General features: G+C 38.6%; 1 protein-coding gene across 1 annotated transcript in view; it reads left to right on the top strand.

Moving 5' to 3' along the window:
- Window positions 1-19,832, top strand: part of tusc3 (tumor suppressor candidate 3) — a 77,828-nt gene extending 57,996 nt beyond the window's left edge. The window contains exons 7-10 of the mRNA XM_070827498.1: window positions 4,337-4,400; window positions 8,725-8,799; window positions 18,039-18,129; window positions 19,579-19,832. Of these exons, the coding sequence (XP_070683599.1) occupies window positions 4,337-4,400; window positions 8,725-8,799; window positions 18,039-18,129; window positions 19,579-19,594 (246 nt within the window). The 3' untranslated portion in view covers window positions 19,595-19,832. The remainder of the gene's footprint in view (window positions 1-4,336; window positions 4,401-8,724; window positions 8,800-18,038; window positions 18,130-19,578) is intronic.
- The last annotated feature ends 253 nt before the right edge of the window (window positions 19,833-20,085 follow it).

Raw genomic sequence — 20,085 nt, 5'->3', positions numbered from 1 at the left:
CCAGAGTGACTGTTCAACAGTCTCCTTAAAAGGGGACTGAGCTAGTCTCATTCAGTTTAGGTTTGCATATGGACTAGTTAGTTACCTTTTGTTAATGTGACACAGCTGTGTGATTTTCTCACGGTGCCTTTCTTTCATTGTCCTACATTTACATTTTCTTCCTGTACAGTTACTGAACATTTTACAAAGATGCACTTGCTTTTTTTAGTATGAGATAAAACCACACCTAATCCCAGTGTGAGTCAACTCATCATGAGCCCATTTCCAATTTCCTTTTTTCAAAATATTGGCCCTTGTATTCTACCTAATCTCTACATTAAGTGGATCTGTCAGCATTTATGAGTATGCTGCCAAAGATTTACTACAGTTCCCTATGATTTACACAAAGTTACCAATATATAAGGTGCACCTTGTTAAATTTAGTGCAATTCAATACATTTATTAACCATGTTCAGTTTGTTTTTGCAGAGGAAAGTTAATTCAACACTGTTTTTATTGTGTCGCACTGCATCAAGGTTGCACCTGTGTTTATGTCCTTATGAGCAGTGCAACATTGTCTCATCAACCAACAAATGAAGTGCGACACTACCAACAGAAACTTTTTCTTTTTTTATGGTAGTAATAAAGGGCCTTAGTTTGGCAGTCAAAAAGGAAAGCATCTTGATAACAATTCAAGTCTCAACTAATGCAGAGCAACAGGTTTGCATTGACGACAAAAGGATCTGTTTCAGCCTTGAACCTTTGTCGTCTTTATGTCTGCTTTCAAGTGCAAAAATTCTTCATTTCTCTCCACTGAAGCAAGAAAAAGCTGTCCACCCTTTACTCCTCCTCCTTTGTCATCTTTCATTCATCTTCCCATCCTTATTCCTGTCTGATAGGAAAATAAATGAACACTGGGGCAGTGATGTGGAAAAACAGACCCTAGATGTGTCGTAAACCTAGATGCTAATAATCTGCGGGGATTCAACAATGTGAAACATACTGAAAGACTTTTTTCTATCTCTCTCCTTCCATTTGTCTCATTTCCTCAAGACCTCCACTTTGTCTTCCTTTGTGTGTCTCTGCTTTTCTCTCATCACACACAGACAGATGCCAGTCAAATCAGGTCTCTGACATCTTATCAGAGAAGCCTGCTTGTGCAGAGTTTTGAGTCTTAAGCATTGTGCTGTGTGAGACTTTCTTCAATGGTTGAGATAAAGTGTACTGACACTGAAGATTGATACACTGAAGTGATGTGTCAGACTGCTTTGCACATATACAGTCAAATGCATTGTTTGAATCAAGTATCACTGATGGATATTAAGACTACAAAGACTAAATTAATGTTCTGATCCCTACTCTAGCCAAATACTAATTCTAAGCTGAATCCTATCCAAGTTTTAACTCTCAAACAACCTTCAAAAGAAGTAGACACTGACTAAAATGACCTTACTCTGCAAAGGCGTAACACTCAAACACCCCTGCTTGTGCACGTCAATACTTACATAATCATTAGGAGTCCAAAAGTGCCCACAATTCACATTTCGATACATACTGTAGAGTAAATTTCACCACTTAAAAACGCATTCACCGCTTCACCCAGGGATCGAAATTATGCCTGTAGAAATCACCGTGATAAAGACAACCTGATCAGAATATGTTATATGCCAATGGTTCAAGTCATACCAGCTCTTAACAACTGTGTACTGGGCTCAGCATCAGTTACAAAGATATTTGACAAGAGAATATTGCCCATAATGGATGATTTTCCACATAGGAGGATACTGACAGACACATGTCTCGAGACACAAGACATTATCAGTCCGATAACATTAAAATGTCATTAGTGTTTTTTGGCAACACAGAGTGAGGCAGAGTATATGTACATGACTCATACAACAGGTCTGGGAAACTCATGAATTTCATTTATATCTGAAACAACTTAAATAATGTGCATATCATATCTTGTGATATGGCGGCTGTGGCTCAGTGGTAGAGTGGGTCGTCCCTCAATCAGAAGGTCGGGGGTTCGATCCCCAGCTCCTATGGGTCAACATGTCGAAGTGTCCTTGAGCAAGACACTGAACCCCAACTTGCTCCTGAAGCATGGCATGAATGAGTATGAAAGAATAGTCTCCTCCAAATTACATTTCTCCTGTATGATTGATGTGTGAATGGGTGAATGAGGATGTCATGGAAAGCGCTTTGAGTAGTTGAAATAACTAGAAAGGTGCTATACAAATACTTACCATTTACCATCTTATATGCCAAGAAACTAGTCATATGGGTGATTTTTTTCATCAGATTTTTTTTTTTTCATGGGGTGTATTGCTCATCACTGTATTAACAAAAGGTAGCATGCTACTCTTTCCTCTTCCTCCCCCCTTAATTGTCTGGTGTCTGCTCTCAGACTTGCTCTTATTATACCAGCACTCTTGAGAATTGGGAGCCAATCGAAATAAAAGATGACAACTTAAGACTGCAATCATTGATTCTACACTGTAAAACATCACAGCCCCTTTTAGTTATGTCAATTTACATTTTCTCTTTAACTCAAAGTGCTCTGATAAGTTTTAGATTTTGAACTCAGCTATTCTAGTTTTTGTAGGTTAAATTTACATTTATTCATTGTCTTGACTAATTGAACATTTTGTCAAATTGACTGAACTTGCTTTATCAAGTTATCAGTTGAAAAAACAAAGGGGAGGATTCTGTTAATGATCCTGAGGCATCACCTTCATATTGTGGCATCGGCAGGGCAGCGCCGCAAGGACTTATGGGTAGGGTTAATGTGTTTTGGGGAGAACCATAAGTTAGGTGGGCATTGGGTTCAATAACATGCTGTGATTTGTTCTGTTAAGTATGTTCAATAATAAATGATTTTCTGAAGCAATACTTGTTGTGATTGCTTCTGTGACTCCGACGGTTGCTGCAATATGATTCTGGTGCTGAACTTCCTCTTGGAAATGGAGAGGCGATTAAAAACCAGCTGGCATCTTTATTTCTCTGCATGCAAACCATTTTACATGTTTCTAATTCAGCAATACAGGAATGAGTTACTTGACATTGGAGAACTTCAAAATATCGTCAAAATATTAAGGAAATTATACAGAAAGTCTTGGAGGAAAGCAACTGTTAATTGTGATTAATAAATCAAGCAAACTTGCACTATCCTCTTAACTTGAAATGGCAAGTTATATAAATACTGAACTTGAAAGTGTGAGTTATAACAATATCAAAATGTGAGTTTGTTTGACTAGGTAAATGAGGTTTTCCCGCACTGATAATGTAAGGTTAGTTGTTTTAACTCTGAGTCCAAAGTTAAATCAATTAAAAAAAAATGTTGAGACAACTAGAACATTGTAGTCATATCAACTAGATGGACTTTAATTCACGAGTTGAAACAAAGGTTGTCTTCAAGTTGAGTTAATTTGTGTTTTCAAGGCAGCAGGTGAGCTTTCATTTGCAAGTTGAAATAACATGAAAAGTCTTACAGTGTAGGTGAATAAATGTGAATCTTCAGTCTCCATTTAGAAGTTCAGCAGTGCGTTAATACAACATTGTGTGTGTGTGTGTGTGTGTGTGTGTGTGCGCCTGTGTGTGTGCCTGTGTGTGCCTGTACAGTACGCATGAGTGTTCCTGTAGGGTTAGATTGACCTCCCTGCCCACTCAGTGAGAAGGTAGCACCTCTAAACACCAACGCACTACATGGGATAAATCTTTATGACTCACAATACACAAGCACCACACACGCATGCTCCCTTAATCTGATCTGCACACACTCAAATGACCTAGTGAGTCCTACTCATACATTTGGCAAAACGATGCATGGTTTCTTCAAACACAGACAAGCATTTTGCTGCTGCCATGCTGCGTATGAGACAGACATATCCTTGGAAGAAAAAAAGTATGAGCTGATCTAGATTATCCCTTATCCACCATGATAAAGCAAAAGCTAAATTTAAGGGAGGAACTGGACGCCATTTTGGTTACAACAAAGTCCATGTTTACTCATATCAGGGACAGTTATTGCACTCAAAAGATTAGGGGGAAAAGATGTCTCTTTTAGGATGGTACCAGATTTACTCTGTCTGTAACTTCATGTACCCTGAAGATATTTGTTATGAAAGGTTATGACTTCTTTATTACTACTACTACTACTTCTTTATTTCAAAGCCCTTTTCTCTATTCGCTCTTTCTGTGTGATATCACCCATTATACAGTCTTCATTTTCTCCATTTTCTTACTGTACTTTTCTTTATTTTCTCAGTTCACGAAGGCTGTTATCTAGTAATAAATGCAGTTGAAATGAACAATGTTAAACTAATATGTCTGCCTCTCTTTCTCTGGTCCACAGAGTTACATTCATGGAAGCAGTCAGGCTCAGTTTGTGGCTGAGTCTCACATCATCCTTCTTCTGAGTATCCTTTCACCGACATGTTGGGGATTGTGAATGTATGTTTAGTGTGTTGATATGCAGTGAAACATGGTGCTGCAAGCAAATCATCCAAAGGGATTGAAGTCGCTTGGCAACAGATTCCTTTATTTCTCCCTTTGGTTACACACAACACATGGGGAAACTACCTATGTCCAAAACTGCATCCAATTTTGCTGTCTGTTACATATATTTTCCCAAACACAAGAGATTTGTCTGTGTGCATTCTCCATAGGGAGGCTGACTGCTGGACTGAACAAACAGGCAATACAAAGACAAGCGATTGTCCTCTTTTAACTTCAACTCCTTGCCTGATTTGTTCCAAATTCAACCCCTGATGATAGGCTGTGTTTGTGTGTGTGTGTGTGTGTGTGTGTGTGTGTGTGTATTTGCTTGTGTATCTGTTTGGCAGGATAGATGTTTCTGTTTGTGTTTGTCTTCTTCTCTGTCTGCTTGTGTACCCGTGTGTACTTGCACTGGTGTTTTTATATATGTGTGTGTGGGTAGTGATACCGTTCATTCCTAGCTGTTGTTGTCTCCCCATGGGAAATAGCAGGTCCAAGGTCGCACCTGCTGCAGAGCAATGTTTGTTTGTCCATGCTCCATACACGCTTATTTTTTTATTTTCTGCCCATCTGATTACATCTAAATGAAATACACACATTCACACCTGCTGAAATGCTAACACACCTACCCCTGTTGTCTGTGCAGGTGGTGTAAACACATTTTATGACTGTCACAGATGCACTTTCCCCATGGATATAACCTTGTTTAATTCCTTGTACACATAGGCACACAAACCCCCGGTATCACATGCATTTGCATAAGTATAAATATGTATGCATTTCTCTCATTCCGATGTGCTCACTGATATATAGACAGATATATGTTGGTTTTATCAGAGTTGTTGTTTATCAAGTATAGTGTGAATGTAGCTAGTGGCATTAGGTGTTCCTTCCACTTGGAAGGGGGGGATCAATGAATTATGTCAACCAAACATAAATCATTCAATTTCAGGCTTAACTGTCTGATATGATAATAATCACAGCTAGCCACTGGATGCAGACAGAGTCAGGATCGTCCCTGAGCGCCAAGCACGCTCCCTTTTGAGTATTTCTAAATCCTACCAGCCAGTTACTGTAGAGGAACTGTTTTTTTTTTTTTTAAGTGTGTAGAATGCTTAAAGCAACTATCTTCAACTTTTAACATTTAATGTCTCTGAAGATTAATCTCATAGTTGTTTATATGCAGTGAAAATGTCTGACGGACTAGGGAACATGAATAAAACTTTGATTGAAGTGATAAAGGTAGATAGCATTATCATTGTAACTTGACAAACCTAATCAACGGGATTTCTCCAACTATTGTAAATGTGCTTGTGTTTTACCACAATAGTACCATACACATTTTATAATATCAATAATGGACTTAAAACATATATTTAAAATTCTGAAATAGGACTGTGACGATAACAGCAAGAACGTCTCAAGTGGTTTGCCACCAAACTATGGGGATACGTTGCTTTTTCCAGCAGCAGGATTCTGGCTGCAGCTCATAAATTGTATAAAAGAAGTGGACATAACTTCTGAGACTGTAAAGTGAAGTCATTCTTTGTGGAACAAGCGTCACTTCTGGTGCTTAAAAACCAAGATGGCGAGGGCCATGAAAATAATATGGCGACGCCTGTAAAGCGGGACTCAAGGCTTCACAGTGGTGATACACAAACCAAGCCCTGAGTCCAGATAAAACTTCATACTTGAAATGTAAATACGAAGATGGGATGACGCAGGTGGCACACCAACAGAGGCAGCACGACGGAAACGAGTCAAGCTTGGGCTTCCCCGAAACCCGATATTGCACGCTGTGTGAATCTGACAGCAGGGGGAACTCCCTGCAGAAACTCAGCGGCTCAACTCGAAGGCCTCTGTTGGTGAGGGACACCCGCGGCATCATCCCATCTAAGGGAGCCAGGTCGACACCAACTCAGTGGGTTTTATCTTTTCAAGGTCTATTTACAATCTTCCGTATGAGAACTGGTGACTGTGTCCCACAATGCAAGGCGCTTACCATTGTATGAACAGAGACGTTTCAGAAAGCTATGTAAAGTTTGACTTATTTCTTCTGAGCAGTCCACCAAAAGCTGTTAGTGAGGGAATTTCAGGTGAGAATATGCTATCCAGATGCTGAACATTCACTTATATTAGATTTACAAGGCCAAATTTAAGTGTTTGTTCCGACTTTCGTCGGGCTGCTTTCTTGGCCGCTAGCCCATTAGCCTACTAGTGGAATTTCACACAGAGGTTAGAGAGTTAGCCAACATTAGCTTTCAGTTTACTGCATACAGCCTGTGGCTGTACTGAACGTACGATGTGTAAGTTACACTGGAATTTGTCATTTTTTAATGTGCCAGATTTCACATTACTGGAGTGACAATTCTGATGGAAGTTTATGGAGCTTCAGAGCTCAGACTTCTCCCCTGTAGTTTGGGGTAATTGAAAGTCACTAAAGTTTGTTAATATATTAGTGATATGAAAACATGCTGATTTGTTTTTCTGCATGAATAATTGTTTTAATAAAGACCATTTGTCTTTTCATTTTGTCTGACTGGTCAGCTGTTCCTCAGATGATATCTGCCGATGAATGGTGTTAAACTACCAGCAGTACAGTAGTAAAATGTACATTTTTCTTCCTTCATGGGGGGGCCTGACAGAAAAAGTCTGAGAACCACTGCTGTAACCAATTGAATTTGGTGACATGGAAAACTAGTAGTCTTCACCAGTCTTTCACCTTCCTAACTATGTCTTTTTTTTTTGTCACACCAGCCGATCATTGTCTGTTACCATATCATCAAGAGGTTGCCTTTGTTTCGGCTCTGTATCTCCCCATGTGACAGCCTTTGTTTGTGCACCCCATCAGGTTTCCGTCGGTTTTGTGGATTTGTATGCAGAGCATGCTGAAGGTGAGCTAATTACAAGCCACCTGAGGCTGCGCTTTGCAGTGAGTTGAGAACAATTCAAGTATTCAAATGGAGCACTGCTTGCATCTGTAAAATAGAGATGTTCACAATATTGCATTAACTGTGCATAATAAAATGTTTATATCTTTGTTTCAACATATTAGTTATATAACAGTTCAATTCTACCAGTGTGCAATGACCAACTGATTTTGATCAAAAAATGTCTCGATTGGCTTGATAGGCTCATTTCAGCAGTGGTTCCCCACCCAGCTCCATACCACAGATCAAGAATAGAAATAACAAAGTATTATTAGTATTTGCAAGTTATACATAAGTCCAAATAAGCAGATCAGACCAGATCTCTCCTACAGAAAACCACAGTGACTTTTTGTCTGAAAATCTTATTTACAATACATTTTTCATCTTTGCAGCAATTACTTTTTATCTCCTCATCAACAAGATTCAGAATCAGCCCTTTCAGGATTGATGCATTTTGCAATGTTTTACCTTTCTACAACTGTTTGCTATAGTAACGCATCACAGTTTACACTACTTAAGAGAATAATTTTCTGCAGAAGCAAGGACCATGACTGTGAAAAGTGTAATCTCTGCCTTTTGTAGTCTGTAATGTTTGCTCAGTTGACTTGACATCACCATACTGTGTGGGCTTTTGAAAAAATCATTGAATTTGGAATCCATTTAGATGTTTTCCCTCCATCTTCCAAGGGCAATGCTCTACCATTGCAGATTCATTTCAATTTTATAAAATTGATTTTATAAAAAAAAAACATATGAACTGACTGCAAACTGATTTATCAGAAAACACCTTTTCTCATTTTTACAATATGTACAGAAGGAAAAGGTAAAGGGAAGTAAGTAAGAATGTTTTCAAAAATATAAAGTTTAGTTGTTTATTTTGATCAATTTACTAAATACAAATTGAGCGAACCGAAGAAAAATCTCTATTTAGTGTGACCACCCTTTGCCTTCAAACCAGCCTAAATTCTTCTCGGTACAGTTGCGCACAGTTTTTGAAGGAACCCAGCAGGTGGGTTGTTCCAAACATCTTGGAGAACCAACCACAGATCTTCTGTGGATGTCGGCTGCCTCAAATCCTTCTGTCTCTTCATGTGATCCCAGACAGACTGGATGATGTTGAGATCAGGGCTCTGTGGGGGCCACACCAGTGTGTATATATAGATATAGATATAAATATAGATATAGATATATAGATATATATTTATACTTCTATGCACATGTGCATGTCCAGCGGTTCTTCCTGGGGTAGTGTGTACTTACAGTTTCTGCCTTTCCTGTATGCAAGTGTGTTGTTTCCTTGACAACCTTGTCCCAGATGCTGCAATCACCATGGGGATGGTGCTGCTAAATGAGGCTGCCACCTCCAAGGGAGACGTTGGCAAGAGAAGAAGTAAGTATACATGATTGTTTTCAATTTTTATCTTTTTATTGTCCTTCCTTTTTCTACTGTCAAGCTCCAGTTTGGCAACTTTGGCCTAGTTGTTAGAGCCATCTTGTAACTACCAGACAAGTGATTTATCCACTCAACGCCCAGTGTATTTGCATAAAAATCTATGATTGAAGAGATAGCAGTGGTGCTGGGGTTAAAATTCTTGTAGAACAAACCCACATCCCATAAATCATTCATTTGTATGAGATAAATAATAAGGTGTGTTATAATCCTGACAAAAACACAAACCAACACAGTAAAAAGTGCTGCAAAAAATTCTCCTGCCTGCTGTTTACAGTTTGGCCTCTATATCTCTTAGAAAAGGGCAATTCTGATTGCAACATTAACAGCAGAGAAATCCTTTTTCAGCTGAAGATGTTATCTGTCAGACTAACACTGAGAGCTGAGAGTATTCTCCCTCTATAAGATGGGACATGCACTTGTCAACTTCATAAGTAGTTCTTTCTTTGCGAAGTCTCTTACTAGCACTCTCTTTCATTGGAAAATAACATTTCATAACCTGGCTTTCCAACCCTTCAAGCTTACTCTGACTTGGGCAAATGTGTTTTGAGCCTCCTCTTAATGCCTTGTGTTAACTAGCCAATGTTTTGTCAGATTATAGAGTGGCTGCATATGTACTGGTTTGGCCTTGTTTCACTTAAGCTATTATGTCCATGGTCAGTTAGTTAAACTATAGTGGAGATTGCACATATATTGCTACATCATATTCAAATAATGTTATTGTACCACCTGCAGCTACACTTTTTTTTTTTTTTTATCTGATAGAGTTACATAAATGTAGTTTGAAATTATTGAAAAGTCACTATACATATTAATAAATATATATGTTAACACAGTTATTTGTTTTTCTGCATTAATAGTTGTTTTAATAGTCAATACTGGAGTATTTTATTGAAATATATATCACAGTGTATAGTAATCAGATATTTAGAATTAGCCTACTTAAATTCATACATTGGCTTTTGAGCCATAGGTGCACTGGAACAATTAAAGAACACATGGTAACACATTACAAGTTGCAATTTTTTTGTAGGTACACAGAATTGTTAAAAATTAAAAATGTTTGTAGCATGAGACCTCTGTCTCCGTAGGTTCCCAGCAATGAAGGATCACCAGATCGCAGTTCCAACTCAGCTGTTTTATTGTTTCCAACACACAAAGTCCTTTACTCAGTGGGGTTTATTGTGGTCGGAGCTCCTGTTCTGCCCAGGGTCTCCAGGCTGCGTGTCTCCTTCCCAGCCCCGGCGTGCTACCACTTATATGTAGGGAGAGAGGCAATTTACAATGAATGTTTCCAGGTGTGTTGTGTTGACTACCTCTCTCCCGCGCCATCTCCTGGGCCACTCCTGCAACTCTCTCTGTTGCAGCTGAGCTCGAAACCAGCCCACACCTCCACAATGTTTTTTTTCAGTTATGATCTTTCTGTCCTCCCTCACCTGTCACAAACAAATGGGAATAAGAGTTAATCAGAATAGCAGAGGAGAAGTTGGAAATAGCTTGACCAAGATTTAGTTTTTGGGAACAAAATTACTCAGTATTAAAATGTTGAAAATATATATATATATATTTTAAAGTATGAAACTTCAATGCTGGACAATAAGATTGAGATTGGAGGCTGCTGCATACTCATCTACCCACATACCATGCCTCAATGACCCATTATCGCAGTGCTTTCATTAGTGTGTCATGTATTTGCATAGCTGTCAATTAGCTGGAGCAGCTTTGAAAATGAGAAGCACTTGTTTTGCTTTCCAGTTAATCAGTGAGATGACCCTTCACCTGCCCCATACCTGCCTCTGAATACACAACCACAGTATTTAGATATGCCCTGGGAATTCTTAATTAACTCTTGCACACAAAGACTCCCTTTCTCTATTTCCTCCATTACTTGCCCTTATTTAAACATATTTGAGCTGTGGTTGATAAACCTTGACTAGCAGGTAGACTTATGTAGCATTATCAAAATGAATCATTGGCTTCACAAGAAAATGATTTAGTGTGCTTGTAATTACTCAAGTTAATCTTGAAACAATTAAAAGTAACTTATCGCATGCTCTCAAGTGTGTGTGTGTGTGTGTGTGTGTGTGTGTGTGTGTGTGTGTGTGTGTGTGTGTGTGTGTGTGTGTGTGTGTGTGTGTGTGTGTGTGTGTGTGTGTGTGTGCGTGTGCGTGTGCCTGGCACAGAGAGTCAGTTTGACACTGAAAAAAGCCTCTTAATTTTTTTTCTAATACTTCTAATGTTTTTATCTTTATATTCATGTGAGAGCCAAAGTTCCTATTCCTCACATTTGCCACAGGGACAGAATTGTGATCTATGCTATGATCTGTCCAATAAATGGCAAACAGTTTATTTAGAATTACGGTTTAATGTTAAATTAATGCTGTAGAAAACATTATACTTAAAACATTAGTTAAGATTTAATTATAGTTAAACTAAAAAATAATTATTCTGATGTTGAATAAATGGCACAATATCATACTCCTAAAGAGCAAGAAGGGGAAAAAAAGCACAAATCACGACAACTGGTGGTGGACCACGAGTGTCGAGGTAGCAGATAAGCTGTAGGTGGAAGATACAATTGATATGGGCGATTTGTCCCTAAATTCTAACAGCATCTTCAGCCAAACGCGCCTTTGTAAATAATTTGATACATTGCCATTTTATTATTTCTACTCTTTTTCTTTCTCAAGAAGCATTTATTTAGTGTCAATTCTTGATCAAATGTGAAGTCTCTTAACTGCTAATAAAGCTCTGCATATTTGCACCTGGTCTTGAGAATTTTCTATGCAAACCTTCCAAGTGTTAGTCAGTCCACTACATTATGCATTCAAACACCCAGACAGTCAGTGGTAGAGCTGAACTTCATAGATTACATCTCAGAATCTCAGATGACAATCAAATTTCCTGGCGGGTGTGTTCTCTTGCTGCAAAATATGTCTCAATTCTTGTGCAGCCAAGGCCACCATTTTTTGAATCTTGGAAGAAAAAAATGGAGGGTCTTTAAATTAACCAATAGGATTGTGGTGCCTGAACTGCAGTAATGTCTGAGTGGGATTCCCATGCTTTCCATTCAGGAAATATTGGGCACATACTATTGATTTTAATACATTTGATTACAGACATGGAAATGAAAATTATAGAGACCAGCTTTGAAGGATAACTTTGGTATTTTTTTAACATTGGCCCTATTTTTACATACTTAAGGTTCAAAATGTCTGGTAGGTACAAAACAATTTGGAATTGGTCCAGTAGATCACCTCAGCTAGCAGCTGCGAAAGGGTTATAATGGTTGCAACTTAATCCTTTGGAGCAACTGACTTGTCAAGCAAATATTGTGTTTGATCCGAACTAACCTTTTAGAACATTAAATTTACGCTGGAAAAACGCTAATTTCAAGTCTTTTTCAACACACTGTGATATTCTTTGTTTTTAGATAATCCCAGATGTGATTTAGGGCAGGGCTACTTTGTGACTAACCAATCAGAAGCTGGTCATGCCTAAACCTAACCATTCAGAGGCTCATCTTCATGGAATGTAGGTGGGAAAAAAGTGTCAATTCTGGCTCTAAAAAACCAAGATTGCAACAGCCAAAATGCCAAACTCAAGACTTCAAAACTGTGGTCATGGTGGTCAAGATCATTTCTTGTATTTAGTCTATGGTTGCCCAAAAGGACCACACTGCAGCCACTGCTGCCGTCTGCAGTTACCCACTGAGGCAATCTAGTGGACCAATTCCAAAACCTTTGGTACCTACCAAACATTTTGAACCCAAGCTATGTAACAATGGGGCCTGTGTTTGAAAGTACAGAATCTTTTAAAGTGTTACATGTCGGTACAATGCCATGTGCAGTCATTTTTTGTCAAAAGGAAACATAAATATGTCTATTCCAACAACACACCCCAATTAAGAAAAAAAAAGGCACATCTTGATAAGGGGCAGTTGGTCCATGACCCCTCCTGATGAGTATTGTTTGGAAGTGTTGAAAGAATAACACAGTACATCATTCAAATGGGAGGTGGTCACTTGACCATACTACTGAAATACCGGCTTTCAACCTTTTCCCTTACTGTCCAAGCAGAGTGTCTGTATAATTTCTAGATTATGAGAAGGGGAGTTAGATATTAGATGGCCTATACTAGTAATTACCTCAAACACAGACACAGTTGAACACAAGTGGATTTTAATTAGAGTCTGTGTGATGAAAAAGCAACTCAAAAAGCCTTTCAATTGCTTCTATGAGGCCACACACTCATGCATACACACGTACACCCTAAGAAAATCTAAAGGCAAGATTATTAACTTTTTGTTCTGCTTTACTCAGGAGTTCTCCTTGAGATGTTAAAGCTTCACAATTAAAATGATAATGACTTTACAACTACCTCAAGACTTGTTTCTCAGTATCAGAATGAACAGTAACGCACACATCTCCATACATACACAGGCACACATGCCTATGTGCTCACATGATTATCACCTCTGTAATGCTGACATATCACTCGTACAGCACAGAAGACTCATTCATCAATTCTCTCTCTGTGCTCCATCATTTCCAACAGGTCTCTTCCTTCCTTTCTCTGTTCATCCTGTCATTCTCCATCTCTTTCTCTCTCCCTTCCCTTTCATTCTCTTCTCATCTGCAGAAACTTGGATTTGTTTATTGTGTAAGCTACTTTAATTCAACCTCTTTCTTTCCATAATTGCCACCTGTTAATGAAACTGAACCAAGCACATCATGCAAATTACTTTTTATTAGTGCAAGCGTTACATAAAGCACATACAATATGCACATGCTCGCATAAACAGTTTTATATCCCACACACTACTGTCACTGGGATAACACACGCACATATGGACACACAAATTAAATAAATGCATTATAAGGCTGCATAGAGAATAGTCGTCTGTCAGTAATAGAGAGAGGATTAGGCTTGAATGGTAGTGTAATCGCTAGATGTGGGTGTTAAATCCTTGGCACATAGCTTCCATACTGCTGAGTGCAGCTACTGGAAGTTATCTGCTGCCTTCATGGCCATTTGCACCAGAAATCACAGCACATGCACTGTTTCTCAGCATGGGACTTACTGAAAAACTAAATGGAAAATGCAAAATGGGATGGACGCAAGTAAGGTGAACGTGAAAGAGGATGAAACCTGAGTGAAGAGTGACACACCAAGGAAGGAGAGGAGTAACTAAGGAAAGAGAAACTGAGGAGTCAGGAAAAAGTGAGATGGGTCTGTCAAAGAACAAAATACAGACGCAACTTTAAAGCAAAGCCACAATCCCAAAATTATCATATCTCAATGGTAAAATGCCAAAACGCTATGCAGCAGTACCAGAATTCAAGAAAATGGAAAGTGGAAATGTGCCAAAATGAAATCTAGTCAACTATAGGACACAACACCGAAATGCAAAAAAAGACTTATGCTCACTTTTTATTTAGCTTTTAATTTTGTGACACCACAAAATAACTAGTCTTATACCCAAGAAAGATCAAAATGTAAATATGGCATATGTTTTGATAATAATAATAATGTGATAATAGTAGTGCAAACTAGGTAATAGAAATATAATAATCAAGTGATAATTAAAACTGCAAGCAGCAACGATTGGACCTTGCACGTTCACATTGGGGCATGCGGTCGTCACTGAATTATCATATGTTTTTGACACTGCACAAATGCGTTAATGCGTTAATATGTTATGTTATATTCTAGTCAAAGATACTCTATAATTAAAGACTACACACATTACAAGTTGTGTCACTGTTATGAATTGCCACACACTTCTACTAAGCAGGCATGAACATCATGTGGATGGAGGGGAAGCAGACGGGGCTGTGCGGATAAGTAATTTACCACTGACGAACAACTAACTACAACCTGTACTGAGTAACAGATGTTTGTATTTTATTATTCTTCAGACTTTTGCTCAATATAGGTTGTAGTTAAACGACTGGCAGCCTGTTGCTGTAGTTAGCTTACATGCTAACTCTAGCTTTAGACTACACCTTGTTGATAAAGTAACCTGGTTGAACAGGTGTGAAATGAGAGCTCTCTATTAAAAACAGCTTCAAAGAACACTGAGGACATTTGTTCATCTTTGGTCAATATCAAAACACACAATGGTACTTTTTACTGTTAGTGAAGATTGCTATATTTGAACTGCCCACCACCAGAGACAGTTCAGAAACTGTGTTACCCGACCTCACGAGAGTGTGTCACTGAGACAGAGGCAGTTCTCAAACAAAGTAAATTTTCTTCTGATTTGTCTATTTGAAAAAATCCATTTTAGTGTCAGAATGTTAAGAAGATATGTGGCTTGTGCAAAATAGGTCCAATATTTACTTTGCTGTGATCACTCAATACACTCAGGACCTGCCGCTAGTCTCCTAAAGGGGCGTGGAAGTGGCAGAACCCACATCAAACAGATACAGGAAAAGACTCTTCAGTGAGACATTGCTCTTCTAAATTGTCTCTGGTTCCAGTATGTCACGTGTAGGGCACACCATGACAATTTCACATGTATCAAATCAAATGTGGATTTAAAAACAACAATGGTTAGTGCAATTGCTGCTAAAGCATCAGTTTTATCTGAAATGGGGATTATTTCTTCATTGAGAGAAGAGCAGAGCAGCACTGTTCCCGACTGGCTTTGGGAAGAGTTTTAACCATGTTACACAGTTTCTTCATCTGTGTGGTTGAAGTTAGCTTGTGTTAGATGATGACTGGTTTATCCAATCAATCACCTGCCGAGTAGTTTTTTGAATATCCCCAACCTTTTTACAAACAGTACAATAACTTCCCAGATGCCTCTGTGTAACTGGGGTCAGACTAAGCATTTTTCATGTGCCTACCAAATTTGGTCCATCTGGGTGAAAGTTAACATGAAGGCAAATTTTGTAAGGGCCACTATCAAGCCTTTTCAACCACCTTTAGCCCCGAAAAAATGCAATTATTTCCAAAAAATAATGATCATTCCTTGAATTACAATAGAGCCTTCACATTACCCGGAGGGGAGCCCTCATAAAAGAATAATGAAACAGTTGTGGTTGTATCCCAAAGGCTCCTGAAGCCAGTTGCTAATCAAAGAATAAACTATGAGGAAGTATTTAGCATCAATTCATATTTGTCTTCCTATTGAGATAGGCTTAACTTAATGTTTATTGGCTTCCTCATGTATGGGAAATGTAAATGTGTTTTTACCCTGCCAATATATCATGATTTGAATTGAGCCATCTCATACAGTCTAAAGAAGGATTACCACCTTTGTCATTGAAGGAAATCATTCAGCTTAAACAATTTGTCATTTTGCCAAGGTCATAAATCACTTAGCATATTAACATGCTTTCTGAGTGTGTATGGGACAGTCATTATCCATGGAAGCATACTAAGATACCTCTCAGTCACAATTGATGAGTTATGGGAAATACATCCCACTACACTTAATGAAGATACACAGACGCTCTGTCGCTCACGTCCTCGCACTCACATACGTAGATATGGAAGCCTACGAAACACCGGGGCACAAGGGCTCTCCCTGGAGACAGGCTCTGGAATATACAGCGCTCTCAATCAATGTCTCACACACACACACACACACACACACACACACACACCACAAACATTTGTCTTGCAATATTTGTCGTGAATTAGTTCTCATTGTGACCGTTATTTAACCCCAGATCTGTTTTCTCACCTCTCAAAAATTTAGTGTTTTAATAATTTGACCCCTGTGGCTGATGAGTTCTTACAAGAATATATAATAATAATAATAATAATAATAGTATGACAAGGCACACACACACACACACACACACACACACACACATACACTGATTGCTGAGTGGGCCTCCTGTCTGTTTGTGTATGTACGTGTACGTGTGGTAGATGCATTAGGACTTGAATGTCAATTGCTCTTGCTCTCTCTTTCTCTCTCTCTCTCTCACACACATACACACACAAGCCCCTGTGTGCATATGATGATTCTCACATTGAATTGTAAATATTTGATATTGGTGTAAAGTGAAAGAAAGAAAAAAAGTCATAGTTGTTGTAGTTGTAGTGGAGCTGACACTGAGCAGTGGCAGCAAATGTTGTATTGTGCACACAAGCATTACAGATCACAGAACACACACACACACAAAACGCACAAACCACTGGAGCCCTGAAGATGAATGGCAGCACATACACACAAATTTATGCTGAGAATCTGTCTCATATTTTCACAGTCAAATCTTTTGTTCTGACATTGTGTCGTCATCCCCACCCCACACACACACACACACACACACACGCACAGTGAGAACAAACGCATATCTCACTGTTTAGTCTCCAGGAGAGGTCCTCATCCTAATCCCTGATTAACAATATCAGCCGGTGGTGACAGTTTAATTTAACACAGTGCTTCTCAAGGATTAGCCGCTACATGAGGGTGTGTTCATACACTCATACACCCACACACACATAGATGCTCTAAATTCCCTTGCAGATTTAAGATCACGCTTATGTATATTTCGCTTTAGAATAGCCACTGAGGAAATAAGATGATAATTGTTGCAAGCACAATTTTCTGCAGCAGGGTAGTGGCGAGAACATTGAGGGGCAGTCTGAATAAAAGTAATTATTAAAAGGTTTTGGCATGATGAAGAGCACTAAGTAATCTTTTACATGCCTTTTCTTCTAGCATTTTCTCATAATTCATCGGCCGTGCGTATGCAGCCTTGTATAGGTGTTGTGTTTGTGTGTGTTTCTGTGTGTGAACTACCAACATGAAGGGAAGAGGATGCTTTCAGTGTGTACTGTGTCTAAACCCTGCAAGCACATTCAATTTGAACAGAGATCAAACAGAGACTTGCATCACCAGTTATAATGTGCATGAAATGATTTAAATGGTTGCCTTTAGCCAGAAATCAAATATTCTCACAGGTCATTTGTCTAATAATCATTATGGCTATATCAGGATGTATGCAGGACATGCAAATATTTGGAAAAATATGGAAACTAGAAAAAGATCAAGTGTAGTAGCTTAATTTTCAGAGATCATGTTGCAGTTTCTTCGTGTGCTGTTTTTTTACTTAATTTTTATTTCAATTTCATGTATTTTGTATTGTGCTATTGAAAACTCAAACTATTTATTGCGATGACAATTTGTGTGTGTGTGTGTGTCTCTCTCTTTCCAGTCATCTGCCTGGTTGGCCTTGGCTTGGTGGTGTTTTTCTTCAGCTTCCTGCTCTCCATTTTCAGGTCCAAGTACCATGGATACCCCTACAGGTAACTATAGCAACTGTACAGTACCACAGTACAGATGCTCGCACAAGTTTCATCCAGCTTACTCAACAGCTATTCAAACACAATATACAAGCATACAATGAATCTTAAAATCACTGAAGTTGACACAAAATCACTGCAAAGTTATTGCAGACATGGAGCAAAAATCCAGGCCAAAACAGGATCCATCCATTCCCATTATTTCATTGATCTTAAGACAGCTGTTCGATTGGAAACACTCCCTCCAAAATGTACAAGCCACACCGCCAAGGTTCTTTCTCCAGAGAACAATCTTACAACTAAAACTTCAACAGAGAATTGCAGCCTGACTTTGTTGACTCATACAGTGACGTTTCTTTGACGCTTTGCAGTATACTCAATATACAGTATACTCACACATTTGTTTCTTCTTTACCCTGAATCTTAGAAATTATGGACCCATCCTGAATGTTCTCTGTAGTTCATCATAGAGTGAATGTGTTTGGGCACTAAAACCCTGGAGCTTAGTTAGCCAGAGCAGCAGCAATTGCGTCCCACTTTGAGCTAAAGGTCGCCACTACATAAAAAAGATTTTATGTGTGACAGAAAACACTCTAATAATAAATGAATGACTTGTAGACTTGTAGAGACACTATTCTTCATACATATTGATTTCCAATTAATTGAAAATGATGTATTGGAAGTTTACAAGTTGAGCATAGTCTTATTGTCCATATAATATGTGCCGAATTACATAATTCTCAGGAAATCTTTTGGAAATTATTTGAAAGTTGCAGGCCCATAAGCTACAGCATGAAAGACACAGTGTTTGAGGTGTAGAATGGCGCACTGCGTCCCGGCTGCACGTTAATCAGTTCGACTGGGGAAAAGACAGATTATGGCAATATTTATGTGAAATGTGATTTGCAGAGAAGTAAAGTTGTGGCTGGTTCTTAAAATAAGTATACAGCCTGAGAATAAGAGCACCATAGTCCAAAAAGCAGATCTATATTTAGTGTGATTAGACACTTCAACTGCTGCTTATGTTGAGCTGCAATAAGTAGTGTTTTAAATTGCTGTTACATTTGTTTGATCTGACCATGACTGCCAGTTTATTATTGTTAAGTGTATGTTTTGAATTTTTTAATGGCATATGGACATGTTCACAGGCAAGTGTACCGCGCCTCAATTTTCCCTCCTCTTTGATAGAGACAGATGCATCTTCGGCAAACATTTGAGCAATTTTGCCTGATTACATGCTTCCTGAAACTGTTTGAACTTGTAGTAAACATAATCATCAACAGTGACAGGTTTTTAAATTCTTTTTTTTTTTTTGGCCTCTGCAAAAAATTGTCATATTGTTGTACAACACAGACCACAACAAAAGCATTTAATTTGTATTGCTTCCTGTCCTCCTCTTTGTTTCACTCTTTTACCCTTATCTATTCCTTTTTATCATCCTCCATCTCTCAGCTTCCTTATTAAGTGAAAAGAGACAGAAGAGGAGGTCAGAGGGTGGTGAAGAGGCGGTCGATGAGAAGAAGAGGAGTTGAGAAGATACTTGAAGAGGAGGGAGCAGCATCACTATTGAGTCTAGAGTGCATGGTGGGATGTCTTTTTTTTGTGCATTGTTTTTTTTTTTTCATCGACTGCGGTCATAAACTGCAAGCTGAGTAAAAAGTAAATTATTCCTTCACACACTGGAAAATAAAGGTGTCTGGCACGTATTTGTATTTTTGTCACTTTTTACGGTTCCTCACAGTGGTTGCACAGTCTGGGTGGGTGGATACACTGACCTGTGAATATAGTATGATGTTTTTTTTAGTCCATGTATTGGATTGGAACACAGGAGTTGCTGGTTAACTGCTGCCTTGACCGTCTAGTTTGTTTGTATTATTGTGAATTGCGTTGGATCTGAACTAACCCTTTGAAACACCAATGTCAAGTCAATGGCAAGTTATATTTATTTGAAAAAAGAAA

This window comes from Pempheris klunzingeri, chromosome 3 (assembly GCF_042242105.1).
Source record: "Pempheris klunzingeri isolate RE-2024b chromosome 3, fPemKlu1.hap1, whole genome shotgun sequence".
Classification (NCBI taxonomy): domain Eukaryota; kingdom Metazoa; phylum Chordata; class Actinopteri; order Acropomatiformes; family Pempheridae; genus Pempheris; species Pempheris klunzingeri.
This window is presented reverse-complemented; position numbering and strand designations above follow the sequence as displayed.